Source organism: Marmota marmota, unplaced genomic scaffold (genome assembly GCF_001458135.2).
Source record: "Marmota marmota marmota unplaced genomic scaffold, marMar, whole genome shotgun sequence".
Lineage (NCBI taxonomy): Eukaryota > Metazoa > Chordata > Mammalia > Rodentia > Sciuridae > Marmota > Marmota marmota.
Window position 1 is genome coordinate 28,050,069 of NW_026000221.1, and position 16,317 is coordinate 28,066,385.

Below are 16,317 nucleotides of genomic sequence, written 5' to 3' on the forward strand. Positions count from 1 at the left end.
CCATTGGCCCGGCGGGGAGCGCGGCGCGTCAGGATTGGATAGTGGGCGGAGCCTCATCCAGGGAGGAGGCGGGGCTGCAGGAGGAGGCGGGCCAGGAGGGGCGGGGGCGGGGCCAGGCCGCGGTCCGCGCCTTTGTGCCCGGCGCGCGCTCACCGCCGGCTCCGGCTGCAGCGCCTGCTGCATCAATAATTCAGAGCGGCGGCGGCGGCAGCAGCGGCGGATGCGGGCAGGAGGCGGCGGCAACAGCGGGGACCAAGCAGCAGCGGCTATGCATCCAAGTGCGGCTGGGCAGCCGCGGCACCCCTGAGGCCCGGGTGGGGCTCCCAGAACATCGCGCGGAGGGACGCTTGTCCCATAGTGCGAGAAACAGCAGTTGTGTCCGGGGCGGCGTCGGCGAAGCTGTGCACGGAGCTGAGGAGGGGGCTTCGGAGCAGGGCTGGGGAGGGGGGGCGGCTGGCGCAGGCAGCCCCCGGGGTGGGGGCGGGGTGGGCGCGGGTGCCGCGATGCTGGGCGTCGTGGAGCTGCTGCTGCTGGGGGCTGCGTGGCTGGCAGGCCCGGCCCGAGGGCAGAATGAGACGGAGCCCATCGTGCTCGAGGGCAAGTGCCTGGTGGTGTGCGACTCCAACCCCACGTCGGATCCCACGGGCACAGCTCTGGGCATCTCTGTGCGCTCCGGAAGCGCCAAGGTGGCTTTCTCTGCTATCAGGAGCACCAACCACGAACCGTCCGAGATGAGTAATCGCACCATGATCATCTACTTCGACCAGGTGAGTGCTTCTTGCTCCCGCGGCACGCAGATTGGATTGGTGGGGGGTGGGGGGAGCGATGGAAGACGGATGTCCCATCCTGTTCAAGGGCTCTGCGGAGGCGCGGGGATGACCGTCTGGGACTGAATCCTGTCCGCTCCCCCTTGGTTCCCGTTTCGTTATAGGTACTAGTGAACATCGGGAACAACTTTGATTCAGAACGCAGCACTTTCATCGCCCCGCGCAAAGGGATCTACAGTTTTAACTTCCACGTGGTAAAAGTCTACAACAGACAGACCATCCAGGTCAGCAGCCGCCTTGGGGCCAGGCCCCGGCCCCCGTAGGGGACTGCTAGCCTCGGGGGTGCGCAGGCTCTATAGAGGTGGGAGACATGACAGCTGCATGTACCCCAGGATGCTCCGAGGGACAGATAGTGGGGCCTCACAGTTCTGTGACTTGGACTGTCCCTTGCTTTCCCTGTCGCTGGCTCTTGGGACCCAGTCCCATCCCCAGAGACAGTTTTCTGCTTCCGCCTTCTGGGCCCCTCCGAACGGGGACTTTCTGTCATGGTTGTTGCTAGCACCGCAGACAGCTCCCGTTTCCGTAAGCTTCCCGAGACTCCCGCCTTCTCCACCACCGACTGTACTCCCTACCTCTCGCCGCAGCCTAGAAGCCTGCGGGGCAGCTTGTATGCTTGCCTTCAACACCACGGACAGGCTCTCCCCCCTAACCAGACGCCCGGTGCGGACATCCCTTTGCGGACCAACGTGGGTTTTTGAACTAGCAACTCCGAACCCTGTCGGATGAAGGGTGGAGAGAGAAGGGAGGGGGCGTAGTGCCACTCCCTCCTGGCTCCAGCCACGTTCCATTCAGCATTTGCAGGCTCCCCAGGTTTCCAAAGAGATCCATATTTTCTTTGAGCGCAGACCGAGGTGTAAAGCGCTGCTGGGGCGAGGACGCTTGGCTCTGGACTGACGCTGCCGCAGCAAGGGCAAAACCAGGCAGGGGCGGGCGCGGCCAGAGCTGGGGCGGGCACTGAACCCGTGGTTCAGAGATAAAGCGCAGAGTGCAGATTGGCCTGTGATGTCTACCTAGCCAGAAGCCCTATCCCGCTTCTTCATTACCTCTCCACAGTGTCCCGGCAACTGGGACCTGGAGGGACCAGGATTTTTGTTTGTTTGTTTTTGTTTTCCGGGCACCAGAAGCTGAGTTGCCCGAGTTTCTCTTTGAGGCTAGAGAAAGCAAAGAGGTCAAAGGTCTCAGGGAGCTCTAAAGCCACCCGCTGGTTAAGGCTCAAGGGGATTTACTTGGGGCGCTCATTTGAGGAACTGGAATGAAGGTGAATCCCATTTAGCAGGCAGACCCTTCCTCTCCCACAGGTTTATGGTCTTTCCTTCCCCATTGGACCCTCAGCCTAAGCTGCAAAGCCCCCTTACTCTCGCCAAACCCTCCCAGCCAGTCCTTGGCGGCTATTATCCAAGCGCTGAGGAGGATCGCTTCTCCACCGCAGCTTGGGGACCCGCCTTGGTTGCACCTCTGAAGCTGGCTTTTCTCTTTCTAGGTGAGCCTCATGTTAAACGGGTGGCCAGTGATTTCAGCATTCGCTGGCGACCAGGACGTGACGCGGGAGGCCGCCAGCAACGGAGTCCTAATTCAAATGGAGAAAGGCGACCGAGCATACCTCAAGCTGGAGCGGGGGAACTTGATGGGGGGCTGGAAGTACTCGACCTTCTCTGGATTCCTCGTGTTTCCCCTCTGAATGGCCCAAAGCCTGGATGGAGGCCGGGAGAGGGGGGGAAGGCAGGAGAAAACAGGAGGGGGAGAAAAAGTCTGAAATTAAGAGGGCGAGAAAGTAGCACCACTTGAAACTTCCTACATGTTCACTGGCTGTATCTGGGCAAAAATGTGCGCATCTGCGGTTGGACAACTTTGTCCATTTCCTTATTAGGAGAAGTAAATTCCGCTTAGCTCTGCGCACTCACGTTTCCAAAAATAAACTCGCCTCCCCATTCCAGATTCAGTGATCAAGCAAGTGACTGCCTCCTCATTGTTTCTGACCCCCATGTTCTGTTCCCAACAATTTATTTAAAAGAAACTTTGTACTTAACTAATAATGTAAAATCTCTCTCCCTGTCCCTCCTCTAAATCCTTCCACTTATTGAACCCTAACATGTTTCCTCTTTCTTTTTTGTTTGGAGAGGGGGGTCAAATTTTTTTGTTCTCTGTTTTTGCTTTGGAATGGGGGAGGTAGTTTTAACTTGACAAGTATTGCTCTTCTTAAAACACCGCTCATGAGTTAATTAGCTGAAGATACTCTGTATCCTCGGCTGCTTGCTAGCCGAGAAAGGACTCACCGTAGTGGTGACTGGTTTAAAATATACATAAATATCTATCATTTGTACACGAAGAACTCTTCCCAGTGGAAACTGGCTGTATTTCTGTATTTCTATGTCCTATTCGGAGTGATCGTGAAATCTAAGGCTGCTCGATGTTCTGATGCTTGTCCATGCCCTCGTGCTCTGTGGCTCCACAAGGAGGTTCTTCCGGACGCTTCCTCCTCCTCTGTAACATACGTGTGAATAGCCAAGATTTAATTTTGCTTTGATCCAATAAAGTCGAAGTGGGACTTTTATTTTTCTGAAACAGCTTTCCAAACTCCGCATCTTCCCCAGTTGTGAGGTCGCAGGGGCCTGGGGTGTCCGAAGGGCGAGCAAGATTCAGAGACAGGAGAATACCACCAGAGAAAGGCCGGGCGCAACGGCTTCTTGGAAAAGCCAGTCCCGCGCTTCTTGAACAAGGCCTAGGGCCAGCCCTGCCTTCGCCCGTGCTCGCTGCTTTGGCGCAAACGTTATGAAATTTGCCCGAAATCGTGGTAGGCCAGGCTTCAGCCATTGGCCTGGGAGTGAAGTTTGGGTTTTTAGAATTCCAAACGCATCAGGAATCATCCCAATTCGAAGACCCGAACCAGCCTGTCAGCTTTCCCACGCCTTCTGTCCCTGGATGTCCCCAACCCTCGTCCGCTCCGCAGTTCCCGAAGCAGTGTATACCACCATTGGAAGCAGTTTTATACCACCACCTCTGAATTCCGAGTCCACCCGCCGGATTACCCGGGTGTGCAGGACTGGTGATTGCGCTCATTCGCAAGACTTTTGTTCAAGAGGTTCGTCCAGGAGTTTTGATTGTATCGGAACACAATGTGAAAGCAAAATTGAAATAAACGACTTCATTTTAAGTCTGGAAGGCTGGCCCAGTAGCTTCGGCGGCCGGGAGCACCGGCAATGGGAAGCCAGGGGTGGGGGTGGGGGGCGACAAAGGGGGGGGGGCGGCAAGGTCAAAGGGCCAGGATTCACAGCGGGGGTGGTCCTCTCTAGTTGTGGTTCCTACTTAGAGGCTTTTTCCTGGTCGGAGGTTCAGGGTTGAATTTAATTGACTCGGGCAGAAGGATGGGAAAAGGGGGCTGGTTAATAATAGCACAACAGGCAACATTTCCCTTTGGAGAAATTTTTTTTCCTGGAGCTTTTCTGAGTTAAAGATTCGCCAAGCACCGGCCTTCATTTGAAACCTGGGCCCTGATTCTCCTCCACGCGCAATCCAGAGACCGCCGGTTATTTGTAGCGGGCGCCTTCCTCGCAACCCTAGAGGCCCTAAGTCCTGCCCGGATAGGTAGGGGGTAGGTAGGAGCGGACAGAGTGCTTTTCTCCTTCTGCCCAACAGTCCCCCTTCTCCCCAGCTAGTGCCTATTCGAGGTGAGGAGGAGGATGAATAAGGGATCTTAAAGGAATTTCAAAGAAAAACTACTCCTTTTATAAGGAGACACACTCTGTGGTCTTCCTTTTGGGAAGAAGTCAGGGACAAAAGGAGTCTTTGACCGAAGAACTACCTCCGAACAACAGCGCTGCGGGTGCAGAAACTGCTCTCCAGGTGTGTAGGGATGCTGCCGGTTGCTTCTCCCTAGATTTGAAGCTTGGAGGCCCTGTGGTTGGGGAGCCACACCCGAGGAAGCTTTGTCCAGAACACCTCGGAGTTCGGCTGGCTGAGGGGCGTTCCCCTTCCTGAGGGCAGGAACAGCAGGGTTTTGTTCTCGCGGCTGAGGCAATAGGGGACCACAGGAGTGTGTTCCAGCTAGGTGAGCCACAAGTCTCCTCTCTGGGCCTCAGTTTGTCCATCTGTATTCAGGAATGGGAGGAATCACGACATCCCCAGGAGTTTCTCCCGCTAGGTGGACTCAGCCATCATTTATTTTAGACCAGGGCAGGATGGGTTCTTTCGGATCCTCACGTCTGGAGTGGTTGGTGAGTCCTGGCTGGAGCCTGTGCTGACTAGGCCAGGGGAAAGCCCACCTGTCCAGGAACTGGGGCTCACTCCTGACAAGCAGCTCTAGGGCCTGGAAAGCAAAAATAGCCAAAGTAAATGGGCCCCCAGGGGGAGGAAGAGGGAGAAGTGCCCCCTGACTACCTGTCCCCCCCTTCCTGGGGGAGAGTCCCTGCTTACCCCCAAAACTTAACTTGGCATTGGAGATCCTGCTCAATCTGACTCCAGCCTCCTTTTCTCCCACTTGCTGACCTTCCTTCTGCCATTTAATGAACCCATCTTCCATGATTCTTTATGCCTCCACACCCGCTGCTCCTGTCCTTGAAGTAGCTTTTCTACTTCACTTTTCAAAATCCTACCCCCTGAGGATCTCGGAAGTTCAGCTAAAAGGTGGCTTCCTTTGGGAGGCTGTCATGCCCACCCAGGACAAGGCACTCACTACCTCCTTAGTCTAGGCCTTGCTTGCCTGTGGTGAGGAAGGGGACACCTGGGGCTGGGCTCCTCCTCTCCCACTCGCTTTATGATTCATGGGGCAGTGGTGGCCCATGCCAAGCAAGCACTTAGGAGTACTAAATTGATGCTGGTGCCCCAGAGGGCTCTGGGGTTCTTACTTTTCCAAACAGGACAGCTCCCCCCATTGGCCTCTCTCACTTCTGGGGTGAAGATGGGGGTGAGTGTTCCTTTTGTCAGGGGCAAGTACATCAACCTTTGCCTGAAAATTGAGCTCCCAATGAGAGGACATCAGAGACTCCAACTGGAGTGCTGCGAATTGAGAGGGATGGAGAAGAAAGTGCCCAGGGCTCAGTAGGGACTTCCTCCCCACCGGGGACCTGAGGCTGGGGAGGGGGTTGTGGGACGGTTCTAAAAACTACACCTCACTGTGGCTTCCTTTAAAGGAAGCTTTAAATCCTCTAAGTCCTTGCAGATCTGGGCCCTGCCTCCTGCTTTCATCTAAAATAAAATGCTTTAGAGCAGAGCCTCTAGGGGTTCCAGAGCCCCTCCTCCCACAGCCACCATTCAGCCTCACCCTTTGTCTGAAAGGTTTCTCCCCAGCCCAGGTCACCTTGGTTACTTCCTTGTCTCCTGCTTTCATACTAAAGGACACTTCTTCCAGGGAGCTTTCTACCTCCCAGGTAGGCAAGAATTGTCATCTCTTCTTTGACCTCCCTCTTTGGAGGATGGCCTCTCCTGCAACCCTGCCTTCCCAACCCGCCTCTCTGAGGGCAGAGGCCGTGTCTTGCTTCGCAGAGTCCAGCACCCAGCTAGGCCTGGGGCTGTGGTGAGGGGAATCCAGGCAGGCTTCTGGCACCCAACGAACTGGCTACCCCACCCGGTTCTCCACACCGTGCCAAGCGTTCCTAGCAGCCTGGGCACTGCCATCTCTGCTTTCCGAGAAGTCGCGCGGGGTCGCGCAAGGTCCTACTGGGGCTGCGGGCTTGCCTGCTCGCCGGCCGCGGTTTCCACCCTCAGCAGAGCTGAGCGCGCGCCTCCCAAGCTGCGCCAAGGAGCGCTAATTCTCACAGCGCGCGCGGATGGGCTCCTAATGAGAACATAATTATCCAGATGGAGAGGGAGCCTCGCCCCGCTCCGCTCCTTAATTGTTGCCTTAATGGGGTGGCGATGGGGGAGACTGCCGGGAGGAGGGAAGGACCCGGACTCTCCTTCGGGGGTCAGGGTGGGTCCTGGGGTCCGGAGGACTGAGTGGTAAGCGAAAGACCCCGAGGTACAGCGGTGCGCGCTGCACGCAGCCTGTGGCTTTGCGTGTGACCTTACGCTACTTTCCTCCCCAATCGGCACCTTATTTTTCTCAGCTCATAAATGCGAGGGGTGGGCTAGAAGACGTCTAGGTTTTCTTCCAGGTGTTCTTTTCTGATCCACACGTCTGGAGTCTAAGCCTTCGCTGGCCATTCAGCCACCCACATTCCAGGAGGTGCTCGGTCAAGTTCTTGCCACCGCCACCAGCATTCAAACCACACCGCGAAACCCATTAAGGACTGGGGGAAGGGCGGGCTCCGGGAACTGAAGGTCAAGCCCAGAGGGAACTCTCAGGCACACGTCCCGTTAAGCTAATTCCTTGGAGGGTGAAAAGGTTCCCAGGGGAGAGATCAAGGGTTTCTTGATCTCTGTGTAAGGCCCGTCATTGACGATGTAAACACCCTTTCTGAGTCTCGGGTTTCTCATATTTCAAGTGCGGACAATAACATCCTCAGGACAAGGGTAGCTGTGAACTGGTGTGAAGACTATGCTAAAAGGTATTGGTACATAGTAGGCGCTGAATGAATGAAATAAAGCGCAACAGACATCTGGTGTATCACAACTGGCACAGAAGCAGTACATAAGGGAACATCTGGTAGATCCCCACACTGATCAGAGGGGAAAACTGAAACGGTGGGGGGGGGGGGACACAGAGCGAATGAATTTATTGAATGGTCGATGCAGGGAAAGGATCCGGTGTTCTTTCTTTTACCTGAAGGCTCCTCCCACCGTCAATCACCAAGAGCGGGAGATTTCACCCCCTAAACATCGTTCAAATCCACCCCTGTGCTTATATTTGTGTTGCCCACCGTGGGTGCACATTCTCCGTCGGCATTCCGCATGCTCCTTCGCTGGCGCAGGAGCACTGTTTGCTGGCCTGTGTCCCTTTATAGGGTATTCCCTTCCAGGCAGTAACCGTGTCCTCCTCATCTTGCTTTGCTCAGTGGCTCCCATGGTGCTGGGCACAGAGTAAGTGTCCTGTGACGGTGTCGTGAGCTAAACCAAATTGGGGCTGGCACAATTGCAGGATATGAACACAGCCACTGAAAATGTCCTTTAGGGGATTTCCTGGACCTCTCAGTCTCTCCTGTCCTGCCCTATCCCCCTATATAGCTAACAGGAACACTGACAAGGAAGTACTTTCTGACCTTTGGGCAGACAGGGAAGCATTCCTGGGCACTGGCACTTACTCTCATCTCCTCTGTGTCGGGTGCATCCCCAGAAAGTCCCAGCTGTGACCCTAGGAAGGCAGCAAGCAGAGACACTTGGGGTGGTATTTGGATTCCTTGCTCCGACTTCTCACTGAGCTTCACTGTGTGCAGATGAGACTGTGCTTCTGCAGCAGCAAGGACCCATGGCACAGCTGATGCCAACATGGATATAAAAAGAGGTCTCCACTTGATCAGCCACAGCCCAGAGCCTAAGCCTAAGAACCTCTTTGCTTGCCTTGCTAGGTTCCAAAGAGTACACTGCAGGGGACCAGAAACTGACTCCCTCCTAACCTGGGCAGGCTCCAACCTGCCTCTGCTTGAGCTCCACTTCATTTGCAAAGCCCTCTCTGATCCCCACCCACAGAGGGGATCAGAGGGCCACACCCTCTTCTGACCACCTGCATACTCCTATTCAGGACACACCCTGACCACAATTCTGTTGGATCTAGGCTTGGTAGGGATTGGGCGCTGGACTGCACATCCCTTGCTGTGTGTGCCCAGGGGCTGGTCGCGTCTGATGTTCTTTAAATGTTCCTTGAATATACAAATGAACGTGTGAATGAGTGGGCAGGTAGATGGAGGACTACTCATTCGCTGTGGGTACATCTGCTTGACCCACCCAACTGTGAATTCCATGAAGTATTCTACCATTATCTCCCTTGTTTACAATTATATTCTAAGTGCCTGGCACAGTGTCTAGAATACAGTCAGTATTAAGAGTACTTCTTGAATGAATGGTATTTTATGTATGGGACTCACTGGATCATGAGATTCCAGAGTGCAGGCTTGGAATTGTGCTCCTCTCTCAATCCTCACCATGCCCCCCCCCCAAACATCCACATTTATTCTAGAATGAAATTGCTTGCATCTGTTGTCTCTGGAGTTGACCCTATAGTACAAGTTGTCTTTGCACGCTACTTGCCCCGCCCCCTGCCCAATATGAGCACCATATTTTATTTTCCTTAATGGATAGGAACACCCTTCCCTTCCATCCAGCCTTGAATAATACGATTTAGTAGAGGTTGACCGGTATTTTCACTAAGTCCAGGATCAAGTCGTTTAGCCTGTGGCCCTGTGTAAGCATCCAAGTTCTAAATGATAGTTGTAAGTGACAAAGAGCCCATGGTGCCAATGAGCTGATGAAGCCAGTGGGTGGTTGTCGGGTGCGCAATCAGGAGCTGCCTAGGTCCCTAACCAACACAGAAGCTGGTAAGTCCTTGCTTATGCTAGACCTAGGGTCTCTGGGTTTTGTTTCACCTCAAAGCAGAGTGAACTCTGAAAACCCTTCACAGTTTTGGGTTCTGCTGAAGATCATGGAGGTGGAGTGGGCTCAGCTGATTTCCTCTAAGAAATCAAGGATTCCCCCAATCCCCTCCATTCCTCATCCTCAGCGTCCACCTGGAAGTTCAGCCTAACAAAGAACTCTGGGGAATGCTCTGCTAGCCAGCAGCAACCTGCTTACTCAGGTAAGGTGCCAAGAGCTTTTTCCTCCATCATCAGAAATTACTGCGCACTTTCAGGGAAACTTTCAAAGAGGGAAGAGGGAATTACTAACAAAGGAGAAGCCACTGGGCATTTCTTCCTCCTCATTTAAAAGGAAGCTGTGTGCTCTGCCCAGATCTGGTGTTAGAAAGACTCTCCTTTGTATTCTGAGAGACTCAAAAATAAACTCCCCAATGTATACTTTGCTGAGGAGTTCAGATGATTTTATAATGACTGAGTGGCTCCAAATATGGTATTAAAATGCAGCTGATGAGAAGTCTGCTATTTTACTAACTCATCTGGATCAAAGTTGGTCAATTTAGGTCTCAGCAATGTTCTGAACGCTCTCTCTCTCTCCCTCCTCTTGAAGGAGTTCATTTCAGGTAGATGGATTATTTACTGATTCTGGAGATGCTGAGGGAGAGGGCACGTGTGCAATACCAATTGAGCCCTAGGTGCCGACTCACCCTTCACCCTCCCGTGCCATCTGCTCTGGTGCTTTTCCTTCCTTCTCCTCTGGGCTCTTGACGCATCCCTTACTGGGCAGGTTCTCCAGCCCGCGGGCCTACAACATCTCCTGCACCAATGTGAGTGACAGTGGTGTTCTGAGGCTGTGAGGTCTTCAGATGCGTTCTTTGATTGCTTAAATGTGTCCCTGCCTCTGTCCCAAGAATTTGGGATCCCAGATGAAGGCAGAAATAATAAGCCTGTTCCCCAGGGAGGGACACCAGGTGACCTGCAGGGTCCTTTGCCACCTAGGAGTCTGTGTAATATAGGACTCCCCAGGAAGCAGTCAGGGCTTCGTGTCTGATTTTCAGTTTCAAGTGGTCACCAGAATCCTGCCATATAACACCAGTCCACAGCAAAAGCCATCTGATGGTCAGCTCTTGGGGCTGTGACCGGTCTTCTCTTAACTATTCTCATCCATTTTTTCTCTTTAGAAGCCTGAACGAGCTTCTCAAAACAGGAACAAAACTGCATGATTCCTTCACCTAAAACCCACCCCGGCTGAACCCGACTCCTCCCAGTGTCCCTTCGGGATCTGATGCCTGCTGACCTCTGTGACCTCATCTCCCACTCTTTTCTTCGCACACCTGGTAGCTCACTCTAGCTTTCTGTTAGTTCCCAGAAAATGCCAAGCTTTCTTCTGCGCCAGAAACTTTGTACCTGTGGATCCTTCGGGAGCAAGGAATTTTCTCCCATCTTCCACTTGTTGGGTGACTCTTCCCTCCTCTTCTTTTGAATCTGAGCTGAGAAACCACCTTTCCAGCAAGACCACCTGATAACTTTGTAATACAGAGAAGCTTCCTCTGCTCCCAGCTGAGCTCTATCACATTTCCCTGGTTTACTTCTCCTCCAGCAGTTATGACCTTGGGACACAGTTCATTTATCTGCTGACTTTGTTGAGGGCCACAGCCGAGTCGGGATGACGCATGGCATTTTTGCCAGAAGTAGTGGTTGAGAGGTGACGCCAGCGAGCCATTGAGATGATGACTTTTAAGTTCTCGCGGAGTTCCCGTTGAGTTCTCGCGGGGATTCCTGAAGAGTTCGAATTGGTTGGGGAAGTGCCGGAGGAGGGATTTCCGGTTGGTGGTTGCTGGAGGAGCCCCGTGGCGTTCGGGAGAGTTCCCGGGGAACGTGTGTGGAGTGTGCTGGTGGAGTTCAGAAATAAAGTTTGTTCCTGCTTCAGTGGCTCGTGATTTGTGCCCAGCCAGACTGTGGCATGACTTGTTTACTGACTTGCTCCCTCCTTAAAGATAGGGACCTGATCTGTCCTGTGCCTTACCTGATTCCCAGAGTCTGGATGTGAACCTGGAGTAGAGGAGGCTTGATCATAAGTGCACGGACCAGCCATCCAGTCGTGTTCCTCCATCATCTCCTCATTCTTCCCTCACCCCAGGAGCTTGGGAGGAGCTGTGGCCTAAAGGAGGCATTAAATATGTCACCCATCAGCCACACTCAGGGGGAGGGTGCAGGCAACTCTGTGGACAGGAGCTGGTCTTTGAGCCACCTGCTTAAGGAATGGCTGCACCATGCTGCGGGGCTAGGGGAAAGCAGAAGTTTAGCTGTGAATGATAGATTTTTTTCCCCTACTGAAGTTTTCCTGCAATAAACAAGCAAATATGAAAGGAGAAAAGGGACCTTGGTCCGAGGCAGAGGGGTGAGCAGCCAGGATGTCGTTCCTGGGACTGGAACTCAGCTTGGGGCAGAGGTGGGTGGCAAGGTGAGGGCTGAGGGAGGAGGAGGAAGGCTGAGGAGTCACCCAGGAAAGAAAGCAGCTTCCTCACCCTCCCTGAGATGAGATAAGGCAGCAGTGGGGACCGGAAGTGCAGCCAAGTGAGCCTGGAGAGGTTGAAAAGATGCAAGGACCCTCCACAGGAATATTCAGGTGGCCTGGGGGTGTCAGTCAAATACTCACCTGACAATTCTCACTTCATGATCACTGTGAGCATGCCTAGCCCCAGCCTTGCCTCTTGGGTCCTACAGAAGATCCCAGGCATGGGGGCTACCTTCCCCACAGTCCAGATGAAGGGTACACAGAAGAGGAGGATTAGAAATTAGGGTTGGGGCATGGGTCTATGCTACTTGCATTCATTCTCTCCCTCCCATTATAAGCTCTTCATGATCCAACTCGATTCTCATGACCTTTGGATTTCACTCTCTTTTGCAGGGAAGAGCAGAGGACCTTGATTCAGAGACGAGGCGTTGAAGCAGAGCTGGTTTGGAAGGCTTGCTTTATCACTGTGCTCATCAGGACTCTTGTGGTTTCAAATGACAGAAACTCAAACTGGCCTTAATATCACCCTCCCAAAAGGATCTACTGCCTCCTAGAACCCGCAAGCCCAAAGGGTTTTGAGTTCAGGTATGGCTAGATCCAGGAGCCTAAACAGGTCATCAGAAATCAGCCTCTTTCCATATTCAGATTTATTTCTAGGTGTTGTAACTGGGCTGTGGACAGAGTATGTTCTTCTTGCCTAGTTTCCCCATTAGGAAGAGTGCACTTTTTCTCCCCACTGTGTCAACAAAAATGAATATTGAATAGTGAACTGATTGAAGTCATATATATTTCCAGAACAAATCTCTATCATCAAACAGAAAAAAAAAATGAGCCAATTGGCCAGGCATGGAGCCAGTTTCGGGCAGGGGCAGCAGTAGGAAAAGGTAGCCCTATTTGGGAATAGCTGCTACCAAATAAGGGGAAATACATGTGAGGTTAGATTTTCTGGCTGTGTGCCTTGGGGCCAGGAGCCTAGCATCTCTGAGCATTAGTTTCCTTGTCTTTTAAGATTAATTAAGCAAAACACATCTAATTCCATTAGGATTAGTGATATAATACCTATGAAAATGGGAACTAGAATTTCCACAGAAGTTCAAAAGCAAAACTTTGTACTTTATTAACTGGGGCACCTGATAATTTAAAGCTCATCTTAATCTTTGCCATAACATTGTAAGGTGCCTCTTGGATCACGATCTGAAGGCTCTTCTTCGCTTACAGCTGAATCCCAACTGTGGCAAAGCCACATGCCATCTGTCAGATTTTCTCTCTCTCCTTCCCCCTTTCTCTCCTAATTCTTTCTTCCTTTCTTTCTTTTTCAACTGAATCCAAGGATGCTCTATCACTAAGCTGCATCCTCAGCCTTTAAAATTTTTTTTTTGAGATAGAGTGTCATTAAATTGACAAACTTAGCCTCGAACTTGCAATCCTCCTGCCTCAGCCTCCTGAGTCACTAGGATTACAGGAATGTGTCACCCTGTTGGCCAGTCAGCTAGCAGCAAGTTGGGCAGATGGCTGCATATAGTATGTGCACTGCAAATGAGAGCTATTAATGTTGCTCCCAGGCAATTTTTTGCCAATGCCTACGCACTCTGGTGTTGCTAATTAATTATATCACAATGTGTCTTTTATTATTTTTTTTCCTCAGAATAGTACAAGCTCCTTTGATCTACTAATGTTTATTTGTGCACACAAGATCATTTGGAGACCTTGTTAAAAATGGCAATTTTCGTTTCTTAAATACGGGTTTGGGGCTGAGATTTTCCAGTTCTAACAAGCCTCCTTTGAGTTTGCAGACCAACTTGCAGTAATAGCATAGGAGTGTGTGTGTGTGTGTGTGTGTGTGTGTGTGTGAGAGAGAGAGAGAGAGAGAGAGAGAGAGAGAGAGAGAGAACAGTTAATTACAAATGCCAATCCACAGATGTGTTGTTTCAGAATCAAATCAACTGGGATTTTTTTTTTTTTTTGGAAGAGAACTTGATGGGGATCATATAACAGAAAACATGACAGACAAAATTTATTGTAGGCAGAACTTTATCACTAATACCTGGTTCTGTCTTTCATGAGCATACACATTCAACAAACTTCACTCTTCACAGTGACAGTATAGCTGCAGAAGCTCCAGCCCTTTCATTGTTTCTGTTCAAATGTTCCACCCCAGAAGTCTTTGCAAAATTCTCATGATATCTCATTGATTGCAAAGGCATTTCATAAAACTTTCTAAATCTATTATTTTGAGAAGACTCTGACCCAGCAGTCCTAAGTCATATTCTCCTGGAAAAGTTGGAAAATGGAGTTCACTTCATCTAAGCATGAAGAATTTTTTTTTTGTGTGTGTGTGTGTATGTGTGTGTAGGAGGAAGAGGGTATTTCCAAACTAAAGTTGAAAGATAACACTGAAAGTCAAGGACCACCCAGGTTCCATCCCAACCCCAGAACTCATTCCAACTCTCCCTTCCACATGTTGGCTTCCATGGTCAGCAGCCATCTCCAGTATCATCTAATGGACATACTCAACATAGAGCCCTGGTCTTCTCTCCCAAGTTGGCTCCTGTAAAAGTCTTTTCCGTTTCAATTATTGGCAATCCCTTTCTTCTGGTAGCTCCACCGGCCATGGTGGCACCGTGCCTGACTCTTATAGTCAATATCCAATCCATCAGTAAAGTCCTATGAACTTCACCTTCAAAGTAAATCCAACAGTCAATTGATGCCGACCAGCATCATCCCCCCTTGGACAGGGCCATCGCCTATCTCGTCCTGGTCCCCCCTCTTGCTGCCCTGGGTCTCTTCACCTCCCAGCACGACCCTGATGAAACGGGAGTCAATCAGGAGAGTTCCTGCTTCCAAGTGGGCTCCCCGCTCCTGTAGAACTGAATGTCAACCATTTATCGTGGCCTTGGTGACGTGTCCTGCGCCCCTCTCCACCTCTGCCCTCCTCTACTACTCACCTGGGAGCCCCCATGAAGTGCACCGGTTGCTTCTGGCCCCTGGGCTGGAGCTTCAGCATCATCTCCGGTCCTACGCGGGAGTCTGAGGTCGGTCATTTTTGTCGACCCCTGTTCCTGGGGCCTGGCCTGTGCTACAGCGTGGAGGTGGTGAGCCACACCTGCTGACTTAGCCTGTTGGTGTTCCTGTGTGATTTCCAGGTGAAGTGGAAGGTGGGAGAGGAGCAGGGTGACTAATCACTTCCCATAATGAAACCTGATTATACAAAGGATGCTGAAGAGATCATCTGAGACGGGTAGTGAGCCTGGGCTGGCTCTGCAGGAGGAAGGGGTGCCCTGCCCATGGTGGTTGACGCTCACCTCTCCATAGGATGCCTGGGGGGCTGCATAGTGCCTGCTTCCTCCCTTTTGGCCTTAATGGTGACATCCCACCGCAGCACCGTGTTCCTGTCTGACTTCCCCATGGATAAAGAAGGTGACTCCATCTGAGCCCCTGTGCCAGCTGTCCCCGCAGGGGAGCCTGACCACCTAACCCTGTCACTCTGGCCCTTCACACTGCCAGAGCCACCTTGGCTGCTGTTCATTCCTGGCCTGCTTCTCCCCTTAAGTGTGAGCACCCCACTTCTCCTCTCCCTCCTCCCTCCTCCCTGGGCCGTGTGACCCCAACCCCCTGGTATGGTCACAGAGGGAGCTGCCCACCTCCACCTTCTGAGTGGTCACTATGGCCCTGCTGTCTTCTTTTTGCTAAAATGTCAGCTTAATTTCCAAGTCCAAGTGAACCTGCCGGAGACATCAAAGGCCCTCGGCCATCACCTTCGGATCTGAGTCTGGTTTCCAAGTTCTTTTAGGACTCTTTGGTGGCAAGGGACAGAAACTGACTATTTTACATAAAAAAAGGAATTTCTTCATACGCCCTTGGGCAGCTCACAGAAGGCTGGAGTGAAGGATGAAGAAGGAGGGAAAGTCAGGGAGCAGGAGGCTTCTGCGGTTAGGTCCAGGGAACAGGACATCACGACAGTCCTTTGGGGAGCCCACCTTCCAGGGGCAGCAAAGGTAGTGACTTTCCTTCTCACACCACGAGGCTCGGTGTTTCACATCCCTGGAGAGAGGACTCCATCCCAAGCTCATGCTCCACCTAGGGCAGGACTGGGCATCTTGACTTTTTGGCCATGCTGGGGCTGTGGGCAGTGGAAGATGGGGGACCCAGTGTGTGCCTCAGGTTGAAGTGACGGTGGAGATGTGGACCTGGGGCGGTGTCCTAGCTCTGCTCTGGTTAGTTGTGCGGTTTCCAGTACGTTACTTACTTATTTTTGGTGTGGGGACATCAGTTTTCCCATCTGAAAAATGAGAATGATAATAATGCCTACGGATTGTGGCAAGGCTTATTCAACGACATAGCAGATGCTCAATAAATATTAGTTATTAGGGAGAGAGAGAGGGGGAGAGAACTCTTCCCTCGGATTTCTGGGTAACTTTCCCCAATCCCTGGCTCTGATTTCCCTGTGGTTTTTTTCATCCTCTCCCTCCAGATTGGTGGCATCTGGTCAGAAAGAAGGAAGTTTCAAGACCTTCCTGGCCTGTAGGTCTGTGAA

At 52.0% G+C, this 16,317-nt stretch overlaps 1 protein-coding gene across 1 annotated transcript; it reads left to right on the forward strand.

The window, feature by feature from the left end:
• Window positions 1-111: 111 nt before the first annotated feature.
• Window positions 112-3,962, forward strand: Cbln1 (cerebellin 1 precursor). The gene is made up of 3 exons (XM_015488806.2): window positions 112-767; window positions 932-1,051; window positions 2,308-3,962. Exons 1-3 carry the CDS (start codon window positions 504-506, stop codon window positions 2,503-2,505), a joined length of 582 nt encoding a protein of 193 aa, XP_015344292.1. The 5' UTR covers window positions 112-503; the 3' UTR covers window positions 2,506-3,962.
• Window positions 3,963-16,317: the final 12,355 nt, after the last annotated feature.